This window comes from Grampus griseus (assembly GCF_964374135.1).
Source record: "Grampus griseus genome assembly, chromosome: 12".
Classification (NCBI taxonomy): domain Eukaryota; kingdom Metazoa; phylum Chordata; class Mammalia; order Artiodactyla; family Delphinidae; genus Grampus; species Grampus griseus.
Genome location: NC_139006.1, coordinates 41768199 through 41782682, shown reverse-complemented (window position 1 = coordinate 41782682; position 14484 = coordinate 41768199). Strand labels below are relative to the sequence as shown.

Here is a 14484-nt window from a genome sequence, read left to right as displayed (position 1 = left end):
ATTGCCAGCATTCCATCCAGAGATGAATGTTTTCGAGCTCACATCCAGTAGAATTTTGAACACGGGTCAAATCCTTAAGTGTTTTCTTTCTGCTGCTACCCTATGGCTCTGCTAGTCTCTGCATTGAGGACCTTCATTTTCTCTTATCTTTTGTTTTCAGTCCTTGATTTGCTGCCCTTTCAGTGAAGTTTATAGATAATTTTCAGCACTCCATTTAGTGGCCTGTCCAAATAGTTCGCTCTATTTTCTCCTCATGTACCCAACTGTACATTTTCCGTCTTAGAATTTCTTTTATAATGCAAATAACATTCCTGCCTTTACAACTTTGTTATATGCACATTTTATTTTATTTATCATTTGAGAGTTTTTTATTGACATATGGTTGATTTTATATATATATATATATATATATATATATATATACACTTTTTTAGGTATTTGAAATTTGAAAAGAAAATCCACTTAGAGAGCCATCCTCTGATAGTCGACAATAACATAAATTCCAGGTTAATTAATATTTTAAAATTTAAAAAAGTATCTTCTTTTAAATCATTAATGCAGATTGGACATTGCCTTAGGCCTCACCTTTCAATGAAAGTGGCCATTATGCCTTTAAGAATAAATTTAACCCCCTTCTATTCACGCTATAAATAATCAGATGTATTGAGATTCCCACATCAGGCAGCTGCCAGTGTAGTGAATGAATGTATGACGTACATATGCAAACCTGGGGATGTGTACTTTCACACACCCAGCTACTTCCGATATCTGTAGGTTCTTTAAAGCCGGGCTTAATTTAGAATTCATGACCCCGCAGCTGCATGTGCCACAGAACAGCCAGGCCAGAGAGCTCTCTGCCTCCTGGAAGCATGACATTAAATTCACACTAGTTAAGCCAACTTAAATTGAGCCTCCTTGAACCTTCCTAAATAAAACTAGTGGCCTTAATTACAATCCGGCAATTTAAAGGTTATGGAGCTCTAACTGGTACTGCAGTATATCACTTTAATAATGCACAGGAAAATTTCTCTAAGGGGTGGCATGGCCTGATTAGAAGAATTCAAGTTTCACAGCACAGTTCCGATAAACTGTTTTTAGAAATCTTACTGCATTTATTGCGCCATTACCTTTTTTTTTTTTATTCTTCAAGGCCAAGTTTCTAAGGTCACACCAACAGAACAATAACAATGTGAGTCATTTGCAAATAACTTGCAGTATTGTGATTTTTGCATTGCTGCTTAGGACTTTCTTAGTATCGCTACAGACAAAGTGAAAGGGCCTGGATAAGGTCCCTTGGAAATCTGAGAGCTTCTGGCCCCCTTTACACCCTCATGCTCCATTGCAGATTTGACCTATGTTGTGGTGTTGAATCCTGATTCTAAACACCACGGTTTAGGGGAAAAGATGTCATCTTATATTTTTGATGAAAAAAGTCATCAAAAATATAAGTTTCTTAGAAAGATAATTTTCTTTGGAAATGTCTGGCTAGTTTCTTGTCTTAAACCTGTAGGCACTAAAAACCCCACGGTTGTTGGAATCCGTAATACCTACCGAAGCTGGTAAACCTCATTCCATTTCTTTTGTTTGATTTGGGGGGTTCTGTTTGTTTTGTTTTTAAATCATCAGCAATAGCAACCTATGCCTTTAGCAAGAATAGACTGATTTTCGGTGTTGACTTTCTCCTTCAGATAACTAGTGGCTTTATGCCAAGAAGGAGATTTTTTAAAAAAAAAAAAAAAAGAAAGAAAGAAAAGGCCCTGACCCTTGCCATCAACTCAGCACAGGAACACGGAAACACACCTGATGAGAGCTGTGTCCAGGGTAGGGCTGGAGTTGCTGGGCTACTGCTCTGTGGAATTCATATTAATGCTTGCACCATCTCAGTTCTCCAGGATGTTTTCCCAATAGACTGAACTTTAAAGCAGGTTACGTTCAGTCTATCCTGCATGAACTCTTTCAATTTTACCAGTTTCTGTGATTTTTTTGGTACAGTACTTGAAGGTAAATATACCTGTACTTCCCCTAGTGCCGAAAGTCCCAGATGTGAGGGCATTAACAGGTATTTAATATCAAATAAAAGAAATTTCAAGCCAAGAGGGTAATAAATGCATACATCTGATTTAGCGAAAAAGAATAGAGCTTTGTAATATAAGAATGCATAACTATTAAAAGTTGCTTAAAACATGAACTGCACATCATGGATGTATGCTATAGAGTCCTCTCTGTGACTTGAGACAAATAAAAGGTAATTATCCCTTCTTTCATATGGTTCTCTTTTTTTGGTATCTCAGAAATAAAATGCATAATAACATTTTTTCTCTTGAAATAATGGATAAGTTTGACTCATCAGTTTCCTGCCAGAGATAAGTTGGCAAATAAGATAGTTATTTTGTTAATACTTCATTTGCCAGAACATTTTAATCTTATTTCAAAAAATAATGAAAGCAAGTAGCATAAGGTAAATTTTGCGGGTCCACATTTGTCACATGCATGGGCTTTAGTGTACAAGGGAATGGAACAAAGTTTTAAAACTCAATTGATAAATAATAAACATTGTTCTGGTGTTAGTCTTGGCAGTTTGTTCTGGTGAAATTAGATGTAGGACCAGCTAAGTATATATTTCCCATAGATTCAGTATTTATTGAGTCTCAACTTTGAGCCATGTACTGTTGTAGGTACTTGGCAAACATCAATACACAAAACAGGCAAATGTCCTTGCCCTCCTGGAATGGGCCTTATAGCATGAATTGTTGAGCAACCCCAAATTTAGTTCTTGGCACTCTCTTGGTATGAAGATGTCTGGGGCTGGCCCCTGCCTCTCTCTAACAGGTGAGGCAAGAGCTGAAATGTATTACTGAATTGTGAAATTGGGAGCATGCTGTTTCCAATCATATTGTATGTCTAATTATTATGTGAAGTGGAACTGAATATTTGTATACTGTCTTGTGCACCCACAAACTTTCTGTCAAGGCAGAGAACAGAGCAGCACTAAAGAGCAGGTGGCAAAAACTTTGTAGAAGAGAAAGGGTTGCTTTCATTAATTCAAGTGAACATAGATAAGGAGGAAATGGACTGTTCAAATAAACTGGACCTCTTTCCGTGGAACACAATTGCATATAGTGAAATCAAAGATTTATACAAGGAGCTATTTTTTTTAAAGCAACCCTAACTTCTAAACAGAACTAGAGATTGTATTTCAGGCTTAGTTGGTCTCCATCCTCACTCCCACCCCATCCCCACTCTTGCTTCTTCAGAGTTAACAACATTTTTACTAAGAAACATGTACTACTTTATTCTTTTCTTGGTTAAGAATGTTTTTTCTTGGGGAATGGGGTGAGAGGAGCTCAGAGTGATTTTAGCAGTGCCTTACCAAAAACTGATGTTTATTTATTTGTTTGTTTTTGGGGTTTTTTTGCGGTATGTGGGCCTCTCACCGCTGTGACCTCTCCCGTTGCGGAGCACAGGCTCCGGACACGCAGGCTCAGCGGCCATGGCTCACGGGCCCAGCCGCTCCGCGGCATGTGGGATCTTCCCGGACCGGGGCACGAACCCGTGTCCCCTGCATCGTCAGGCGGACTCTCAACCACTGCGCCACCAGGGAAGCCCTATTTGTTTGTTTTAATAAAAATATTTGAACCCCAGATGTTTGCCTTTAAAGCTACTTGCCAGCACTGTATAATACACACTCTGAGACTTCAGCTATGGGTCCATGTTTAGATGAGAAAAGTGAAGAGAAGGATGCAGACCTGGAGGTGCCTACATACTGGTCAGGTTCAGTCTGCATCCTTAGCCCTGATTCCGAACTTGAGCCAAAGTATCGCTGCGGAGTCCCTACAGGTGGAGGAAAGCCACCTTTACAGTGGGTTGTTTGCTTTATTGTTTATTGTTTGAACAGCTTTCCAATGTTTTCTCCTATGTGAGAATATTCTAATAACTGCTACCCAACTGCTAACACAACTGATAATAATAGCCAAGGAATTGGACAATATTGCATCTCAGAGCATCTAAAATCCCACTGCCTGCCTCTCCCATCCCAACCCACCTGGACCGCCTGCTAGTTTCCAAGCTGCTGATGTTTATGGGGCTCTAGGCAGCCCCTGGGCTCTTTAAAATCTGCTGGGTACAATGCAGCCTACCCCAGTTGAATCATTTCCTGCTCCAGCCCTGCTGATAATGAGAAGTTCAAGACAGGAAATAACAGTGTCAGGATCAGTGCTTCTGCTTATAAAGTGCAAAAACATCATTGTCTTTAGACCCCTGGCCAAAAGCAGGTAGTAACTGGGTTCAGTGCAGACCTGCACCTTGTAGGCCTCCTTGAAATAAGATTCTGGCCGAAGCATAGGGGAGGTTTATCATTTTGCTTTTCTTGACATACCTAAGGGTTAGACATTTTGTGTACGGACAGACAAAGCTAAGGTACCCAATCCTCATTTACTCTTGGGATTCCCAGTGCCCTTCCTGTCTTATTGGGAGTCTTATGCTTATATCTCTTACTTCTCTCTTATGTGGCATGGAAATACTGACAGTGCCAGACATTCTCATATTGCCATTGAGAAAAATCCAAGAAAGTGCTGTGACAGTCTTCAGGCAACATTCATTTTCATGTTGAATTGTTCAGAAGGATAGGGCAGAACTTTTTGTTTTTATTTTTTTTGCGGTACACGGGCCTCTCACTGTTGTGGCCTCTCCCATTGCGGAGCACAGGCTCCGGACGCACAGGCTCAGCGGCCATGGCTCACGGGCCCAGCCGCTCCACGGCATGTGGGATCTTCCCAGACCGGGGCACGAACCCGTGTCCCCTGCATCGGCAGGCGGACCCCCAACCACTGCGCCACCAGGGAAGCCCAGGGCAAAACTTGTTAACTAGTGTGAGGAAAAGGTTCACACAATATTCAGTATTTTCAAATGCTCCCTTACTTTGGGGGCTTAATGACTAATCTAGTGGCCGACTTCGAGGGCTGAGTAATATTCCCCATTGCCAAATTAGCACTTCAGTGTGTGTTACAGTTGTGGAATATGTGCTGTATATAACACAACAAATTACAGTGGCCTGGGCACAGCCTAGAAAGATGTGATGACTGTGTGCGTGGTAAATTGCAGTACAGTCTGCCTATTCCTCTACTCCTGGTTTCTAGGGTGAGCCAGCGTAGCCAAGGGGTGAGTTTTGTCATGTACGGCTTTTCTTTGTTACTCCTCAGACCCCTAGCTTATAAATGTGTGCTTGGAAATTAACTCAGGGAAGAGGAGAAGCAAAGTAAAGGGTTGGGGGTTGGGAATTGGTTTAGGGCATAGTTTACTTGGATTTAAAAATATATATAAGGATGCAGTGGTACACACATTCAAACTGGAAAAATTGCAACTGCAGGGCATTTGATTCCTCTGTTTGGATTCTGAGGGCAGAGTTTACTCTCACTCAGTTCAGAGCTTTTAAGTATGGCCCCTGCCACGTGGTGATGCACCAGGAGGGGTTTCTAGCTTTGGACTTTAGCCTATAGATTTATGCAGTGGAAGAGGCTGGAGGACCCTTCTGTCCAGTCTCGAGGGTAAGTAAGAGAAGGAGTTCTACTTAGAAACTGTTACAAATTGGTCCTTAGTAATGGCTGCAGTGTTGATCAGATGATATTAGGAGTCCCCCAGTGATTCCTTGGATAACAGCTACATGTAAGTCAACCACTGAACATTTGCTTGTAGCTGCTCTAGATTTTTGTTTTTACTGAAGGAAAAGGAGTATAAACATGAGACACAGAGTCTAGAGGCTGCTTGAAGGGTTTCTCTTGTTTAAAGCTTATATTGAAATGTCAGTGTCTTGTGTTCAGCTAACAGTTGCCGTGTTGGAGCTTATAACGTGGGTTGCACTTGAGCACCCGAATGGTAACTATTATTTTTTCTGTTACAAAACTGACTGCTTAATAGTTGTGTTCATCCAGGTTTTATAAATTGGAGAGAGAGAAATGATCATTCCCCTTTGAACTGGCCTTAGACAAACAGATTTTGTTCTTGTAGCACATGATTACAGTAAATGATTATCACATTCCCTTCTAAGGCCATGAGGTTGTATTGCAATTATGCATTCAGATTCTTTCCTTTGCAACATTTAATATTAGAGTAAATATTTACATTAGCATCAGTCTCTTCTATGTAGACTTGATTCCTGTTTACATTTATGTTCACACTTAAATGAAGATTAACAAATGGAAATAATTATTTTAGCTGAAATTTATATACATATGACATTATTTCTCACTTATACCCATACCATCTTTAGTCATGCTTTGAAGTGTTCTCATTTATACCCCAACCATCTCTGGTCATGCTTTAAAGTGATTGACCAGGACAGGAAGTTGCTGGCTGCCAACACATTCTCAGTGGTAAGAGCTTCACTCTTGCCTTTCCTGACATTGGACCCACAGTGCTGGCGGCATGCATGGTCCCCTGCACCAGGATACAAGAGAGAGGGGTTTTCTGTTTGTTCTGGAAAGGTATGGGTTTATATTGAAAGCTCCATATTCTTCTCATTCAGTGGGTTAATACACACTGTGATGTTTCTCTCTCTCTTCCCATGTGCTAGTTTCTGCTTTCACATGTATTTGGCTAGAATACTTTCCAGTCTAATGTTCAGAATTGGAGTTTTTCTGTACTTCATAATATTGCTCATTTTCTGTCTAACTTTTGGCATTCAAAATTTCAGTGTTGTAATCGATCTTTATTAATAGGGTATAGAAAAGACAGTGTTTTTTTTTTATTTAATTTTCAAAGTAACCTATAAAGGTAAATTATGCTTATTGTAGAAAATCTGAAGAAGATAGATAAGCAAAAAAAAGGAAGAAAAATCTATAAGTTTCTTCCATAGATGCCACCTATAACTCTTAATAAAAAATAGGGCTGCACTAGCCTATTATATTCTTAATGGAATATTGTAATGGTTGTTAAATCAGTTGACTCAGAATCTCTTTTTAATAAATGAGTCAGACTGTATTATTATCCAATTACTGTCAGTTGCTACCTTTCCAGAGAGCAGAAATGGTTACTTTGATGGCATTTTTTAAACTTTTGGCACCTTTAGGAAACAAGGTGAGAGTTGTGGCTTCCTGGGTAAAGTCCTTGAGTCTAAGGCTTAAATTGACCTGAAGCTGGAGGTGTTGACAGTGCACCTCATGAACATGGACGTTTAATGGAAACCATGGTTACTCTGTACTGTTCTTGAGGACCTAGCAGATAGGAAGAAAGAAGGAGGGAAGCTCAGTTTTTAAAGGAAACAGAGCTTAACTGAGCTTGACCCCCCAGGACTAAGGGTGTTTTCGAAATTCTTTGAAAATTAAGACACTGCCCTTTGCCACACAGTGCAAATATAGAATGAATGATAGCTGAGTTAAACAGAGACTAAGTATAAACTTTTGAAATTCTTATTATAAATAAGTTTTATTAGTTTGCCATTATTCTCTATCCCCCCCCCACTTCAATTTTTAAAAGTACAAAATAAATTCTATTAACCAGCTGTAACCATGTTTTGGGTCCCCCCCCCCTCATTCATTATCATTTGACCCTTTGGTGATAAGTAAGTGTGAACATGGGAAAATGAGCAGAGAAGTTAACAACAGTGAGAGAAATGGGTGGGTATGTCCATTGTCTAGGTTGGAACATCCTGGCTTTTGCTTATCTATCATTTGCTGTGTAATAATTCAGATATATTTTCTGTCCTACTCAAATAACTAGGACAAGTTATTTGTTGGAAAAGACCTCTATGTAACTTAGAAATAAAAGGCAGATAGAACGTCCAACGTTTTTTTCAACATTACAATGTGCTTTTAAACTATAAAGAGTTCTGAAAATGCTGGGTGCTATTGTTATTATCATTGCTATCGGTGCCCTCACAAAGCACGGAATTCATGGGAAAGAGGTCTGCACTAATAATGCATAAATACTTTATGAGCGTGTGTCACCTTTTTGTGAATTCACTGGACTAAATTTTGATTATTTAACATTTTGTGATGGAACTTCTCTGTTCTTTGGATAGGAAATAAATAAAAATCTATGAGGACATTTTCCTTATACTCATACAAATATATCTTATTTATTTTCCCTTCTATTATTTTTCCAAACAAAATACTCATAGTCAAGAAAGATGACATCACATTGAAGATCACATTAACGTGCATAATTTACGTTACGTTCATGTAACAGTCAATCATCATCCCCAAGAAAACCCACCAGGCCTATATACGTTCCTTGACAAACGTTGCAAGTTTAAGAATTCTGGAACATATGTGTATAACTTCTCACACCCATAGACCACATCTTTGTTCTTGTGCAAAGCACATAATTTAAAGATGAAATTAGAACTCTTAGGAAGCTTCTTACCATCACAATAAAGGTATACAGCACTGAGGAAATAGAAAACATTTAAATTTGGCAAGTATTTCTGACGATTCACTTACTGACCCAATCCCCTACAATAAATAGTGTTTCTTATATTATTCAATATCCAAAATTTAGAAAAATTTTGGTGCCTTTAGGATTAAAAAAAAAAGAGAGAGAGAGAAAGGAACAGATGAAAAACCTTTGATCTTATATAATCCCTAAAGCTTTTTGTATAACCCCTAGTCATGTCAGTATGCACAATTAAACTCCTTCTTACATAATTATAATCAAGGAATTTACTGTGCCACCCAAATACAGAGTAGGTTTTTATCTCCTGTGAAATGTAGACAGTACTGGGTGGCTTAATTAGTGCTTTGCTTCTCTTTTTACAAATTCCAATCCTCTGCTTCTAAAGACTCATACTTGCGTGAGAAGAAAGATTAGGAATACAAATAGAGTGATTTTACTCCTAGTTAGCTAATAATAATTCACTTTGTAATTGGGCCTTTGTGTTGCCAGTAATATCAACTGCTGAAGGACTTCTGCATGCATGTGGTGTTGAGTAAAAGGAAATAACTTTGGAGTGTAGACTCGTTACCCCTACAGTGTAAATATGTCTTTCATTCCCTAGACCTAGACTATCTGACACAGATGGTCCTTAGTAGCATTTCTAATCTTTGCAAATAAGAGAAGATAAAAGTATAACTTGCTAACATTTCAGGTTAAGCTGAAGCCTTCTAGCCCTTGCTTTTCCTAATGAGAGTCTTGGGAATAGCCGGTGTGTGCCATAGCATGTCTGCTAAGGTCATGGACCCTGAGGCCAGGCTGCCTAGGTTTAAGTTCTGGTTCCACCAAGTGTTGCTCCTACGACTCAGAGCAAAATCAGTTCAACTCTCTGGGCGTCACTTTCCTCATCTGTAAAATGGGAATAATAGTAGTTGTTGTTAAATTCGATGAATTCATGTCTGCAAGCACTTAGAACAACGGTGTCTGGAACACAGTGAGCACCAAAGAAGTGTTAGGCTGTTCGTTCTAGTGCTATGGGTTTTCATTTCTTATGACTGCAAATTGAAACAAGTTAGAATAATCCTAAAATGTATAATTTCGTAAACATTTTAATGAGGAAAACAACATAAAAAATAATGTTTTCTGTCTATAACACAAACTTTTCATTTTATCTAGCAATTGTTATTACATCAAAATATTTTTCTACCTGTTCCTGAGATATCAAAGAAAACTCCAGGACTAGTCAAAAGTGAGCCTGGAGCTCATGAAAGTGCCTTTGGAGAAAGACAGGCAGAGTCTAGATCTGAGGGTAAAACCGAAACTGTCTTACAAAATAAAGGGAGCAATGAACTGAGAAGATATGGGGGACTGGGAGTTTCAAGCAAGAAAAAAGAGCATTTATAAAACACTATGAGCATTAATAATATTTCAAAATTGCCAGAAAATCTTGGAAGTAGAGAAAGGAAGCCTTCAATGGGAAAACCACTAAAAACCTTATGGTTAGTAATAGGAACCTCTAGAACCTTCTAGATAAACCAGATGAGAGGCCCTGGGAGAAGCTGTTCATTTTTCTATGGTTCCTTTATTTCAGGACTTTGGAAATACACAGCCCATAAAATCTTGCTGGTTAGAGAAAAGGAGATGCCTCGTTATTGACACACCAATTTTACTTTTAAAAGCTTAATAAAACGCATTTTTACCCCAAGATAAAACCTGCCTTGTGGTTATCGTTCGATTTTAAATTCCAGAAATGTTTCCAATGGATATAAATTCATAAATAATGTGAAGCCACCATATAGACTACTACACATTTATACTGGGGGCTGGAAAGAGTTTAATGTATGCGGTTATAGTTAACTCACTATCTGTCAAAGATGCGATGGGTGTCAACTTCTCTGCTCACGCACTTCCCTTAACAGATGAAGGACTGAACCATGAGTGCAAACTCTGCAGCCAGACCTTCGACTCGCCTGCCAAACTCCAGTGCCACCTGATCGAGCACAGCTTCGAAGGGATGGGCGGTACCTTCAAGTGTCCCGTCTGCTTTACAGGTAGGAAGATTATTTCTGGAAAACTCTGGAGAGTTTCTCAGCCACATCCTGTCTCTCCTACCAGGGCATACTTCCCACTGCTCTGGCCTTTTACAGATCTGACTTCAGTTCAATTTGGGAAGAAGACGTCTGATTTCTGCTGATTAGCATTATCGATTGCCACCTACTTTAGAGGCTCAGACGGTCAGGAAGGTTAGCTGTCAGGATGAACAAATGGCATTTCAGGTTCTCTCAGAAGTTTGCACTTTTCCATTTGTAAAATGACATCCACGTTTCATTCACTTTTCTCCTCTCGGTGTTAAAAGGTTAGCAAGGCAAAGGTGGCTTTTTCATCATAAGACATGGGACTAAAAGAAGTACAGCCGTGTTGTCAACACGTCTGTTATTTAAACGTGGAGAATTTTATAACACTCCCTCTATGAAATATAAAGGCGTTATTAAAACCCTCCCCCAATTCTTTGAACTAGAAAACAGATTAAATGAACACATTAGATGAGGCCTTTATTTCCTGTGTCACTGGATTTTTAAAACAGAAGTTGATATAAGTTTACACTTTTAAGAAGAAACTTTTATGAGATGTTGTAGCATTATAGTTTTCGGCAGCAGCAGCAAAAAGAAAAATTGCAAATCAGAAACTATAATTTGAAGCCCATAGGGGTTGAAATATGATCACACACGTTTCTGCTGCTCCCGCGACAATGACAGAGTTATTTTGGAAAATCCTTTGTGATAATTTTGCCTGTGTCTTGGGCTCATTGGTCAAACCCCTCAAGGCTATGTTTCCTTCTTATTTGTCAGAAAAGGCAAAACAAAACAAAAACATCTCCTCTCAAAAGTGACTTCCTGGTTTGCGGTGTAAAATTCCAAAGCATTGGTATTAACCTTCACTGCATTCAGCCTGTAGATTTCTGTCCTGTAATAAAAAGAGAGAGGCCATGTTCCGACACAGTTAGCACAAGTAGTACCACACTATGCTGGTGGTTCTGCCTTTACCATTTGCCTGTGAGGCTTCTTCATTCAATAATTCCATCAGCCACTCCTTATTTTGGAACTATTTTTTGATTCCTCCAAATTTGTATTTAAAATATATATATTATGTTTTCACCATAATGTAGTATTTGTCTTAATACAATGAGTCAGGAGTCTGGGTTCTTTATAAAAGCTCCTAGTAAGTCTTCATAAGGAGGACTGGGTCATAGATCTCCTCATGATTAAGACCCCTAATAAAACAGCCCTTTCATGTTGTGGCCAGGAGCCTCGTAAAATGTGTGAAGTTAGAGATTTGTTGCAGATCAGTATAAAAACCCCATTTCTTTTGGTTGATGTAGGTAAGAGACAAAAATGCATTAATCATGAACGGTCTGCCTTTCCTGTGCTGACAGACCTGAATTGTTTTAGTGTATCTTGAAGTAATTTTAGAAAAAGCAATTTAAAAAAAAACCACCTTCCAATATAAAGCGTGTTGGGGGGGAGAAGAAATCTGAGCAGTTTTTTAAGGTAATGAGAAATATGATTAAAATGTATGACTCACAAGAACAATATTCTAATATTTTAGGCTGGCTGGCAATTAGAATAATTTTAATGATTAGAGTCAAAGTCAAATGCCAGCATCTTTAATAAATCCTTTCCCTGCCTATACAGATTAATATTGTAGATGCAAACTTTTTTAGGTCACAGTGCACCAGGCATCCATCAGAAGTCAGTTCTGCCAACCCAAACACTGCCTCTGGCATATACAATTTAATTATTAATAGTATGTCTCCTAGGTAAACTGTTACACAGTCTTAGGGCCTTGTTTTGTAGTCATTAAAATTGAACATGTTTATATTATTGAAACCCTTGCATTCAGTGTATAGGCTGAGTTGATCTTAAAGTATCCAAAGAGACTTTACCTGCCGTTCTGTTACACATTTATAGACAGTGCCCCAGAGTAGCTGTGGGATATAATTTTTAGCATTAACACATTTAAATAGAGAACTGTTCGGTAGCTGTGACTTTAGGCAAATACAGTAAACAGGGTTTTGGCATCTATGATTTCTTAACCTATGGGTTGCTGAGACATAAGAATCATTTCTGTTCAGACAGTGCTGTGCATTTGACAAGTTTCATTTTAAAAGATTTATGGGGGGCAGGGCCTCGATAAACCTTTACTTTGGAGCTGTTTGGGTTCAGTTAGGTGGCCGGTAGAGTGCATCTTAACAAAAGCCAGACACCCAAGCATGAGCACGTGTGACTCCCTCCCCCAGGCCCCTGGCAGTGGTCACCCCCAGAAGGTATGCCATTCATGCTGCCCCGTCTGCAGCTGCTCACAGGGAGTCATGGACGGGGGGCATTTCGGAATGAAAATAACCCCAAGTTCACTCTTCTTTTATCATTGCAGTGTTTGTTCAAGCAAACAAGTTGCAGCAGCATATTTTCTCTGCCCATGGACAAGAAGACAAGATCTATGACTGCACACAATGTCCACAGAAGTTTTTCTTCCAAACAGAGCTGCAGGTAATATCCCCATGAGGAGGGCTGGCATTGAACTCAGTTGCTCTTCTTATAGGAAACAAGGGCGTTTTAAATCTGGATTCGCGGAATCACTCACCCTGGGCCACCATGATGCTTTGTGTGTACTGGGGCAAAGGGAAAATTAGAGGCCGGATTAACAGACACCAAAGTCATTTTGCCCCTGGCTGCTGTCAATCATAAAAAGAACTAGAACAGGCCTATAATTGGATCTTCTGACCCAGTGTGATAGACTTAGGGGTCAGGTTTACTGGACTGTAGGATCGTTCACCTCACTTGTCAGGGCCCATTCTCCCAAACTCTGTTTTATTCATGTTCTGTTCCCACTGGGCTACAAGCTGGATGGATGTCCAGGTTATTGTTGTCCTGAGGGGCTTAAAATTGGAAGGAAGAAGGGAAGAGAAGAAAGAAGCTATACTCTTATCCACTGTGTTTCTTCTACGTAACAGAATAATTATTACTTAGTGACAGCCTTATAGTTGCAAATTTGGCACCCAAAGACTTTTTAGCCTTGAATGTCCCACTTGCTAGATGTGTGACCTTGCACTGGTCCAAAATGCTTCAGAACCTCGGGTGTGAAGAAATAATAGACAGGTGTAACACTCACAGGGCTATTGTTAGGTAAAAATGAAATAACAGGTCTGAATGTAGGGTATAAACTCTAAAATGTAATAGAAATGTTTGGTCAGTTTGATTATTCTTAGCAATGGACTGGTGTCGGTCAGAGACCTGGATCCTAACCCAGAAATGTCCCTTATTGTGAAAAGAAAATAAGTCTATTTTTCCCCCTCTTACTTCATCTGAAAAATGGGTCTAATAAATATCTTCATTTTTCAGATGGAATGATATAAGAGTAACATGCCTTTGTTAAATCTTGTTGGTGCCCTTGGAGGAGAATGGATTAGAATTCAAAGTTATTTCATTATTGTCAGCATTATTATTATCAGTAAAGTTATTTAGACTAAAATAGGGTGGGGATGATTTTCTTTTTCCTTTGGTACTGAATTCCCTAAACAACCAGAAGAGGGTCTGATGTGATTGATGTGGTTGAGGCAGGACTAAGGGAACCAAAGCCCCACCCACTCCTTCATCTCCCATCCCTCGCTGTGGACCCTGGGGCAGCTTTGGACCTCCTTGGGCTCTGAGGAAGCCATATTTATGTGAATTTTGTATCAAAATAAGGAATTTACAGTTTATCATCTCAGCTTTCATCCTACCAGTGAACAAATAGCAAATAAGGACGTCAGATAAAATATATATGAAAGAATGGGTGATGCTATTTAAGTGTTATAATGTGTCAATGCACCAGTGTTAAAGTTGCTCTATTACTTTTCATCACTTCAAAAAAGAATTCTACTCTGTCACGTCTGTTTGTGAATTGAATATAGAAGACAGACCAAGTTAGACTATTATTTAAAAGTATACTTCGTGAAAGTAACCTAAATTTCTATTGGAAAATATAGTATATTCTTATTGCAATAGGTATGGAAGGATAAGTCCTTTGAGTTTGTGAGATTGTAAAGGATATGGCTAGTACACCTAAATGATGCTGTTAATT

The 14484-nt window shown here is 39.0% G+C and overlaps 1 protein-coding gene across 2 annotated transcripts in view; it reads left to right on the top strand.

The window, feature by feature from the left end:
* The window catches only part of ZNF521 (zinc finger protein 521), a 283784-nt gene that overhangs the window by 244624 nt on the left and 24676 nt on the right, over positions 1–14484 (top strand). For both annotated transcript variants that reach the window (XM_082667726.1, XM_082667725.1), the window contains exons 6-7: positions 10284–10415; positions 12796–12911. In XM_082667726.1, the coding sequence (XP_082523852.1) occupies positions 10284–10415; positions 12796–12911 (248 nt within the window). The remainder of the gene's footprint in view (positions 1–10283; positions 10416–12795; positions 12912–14484) is intronic.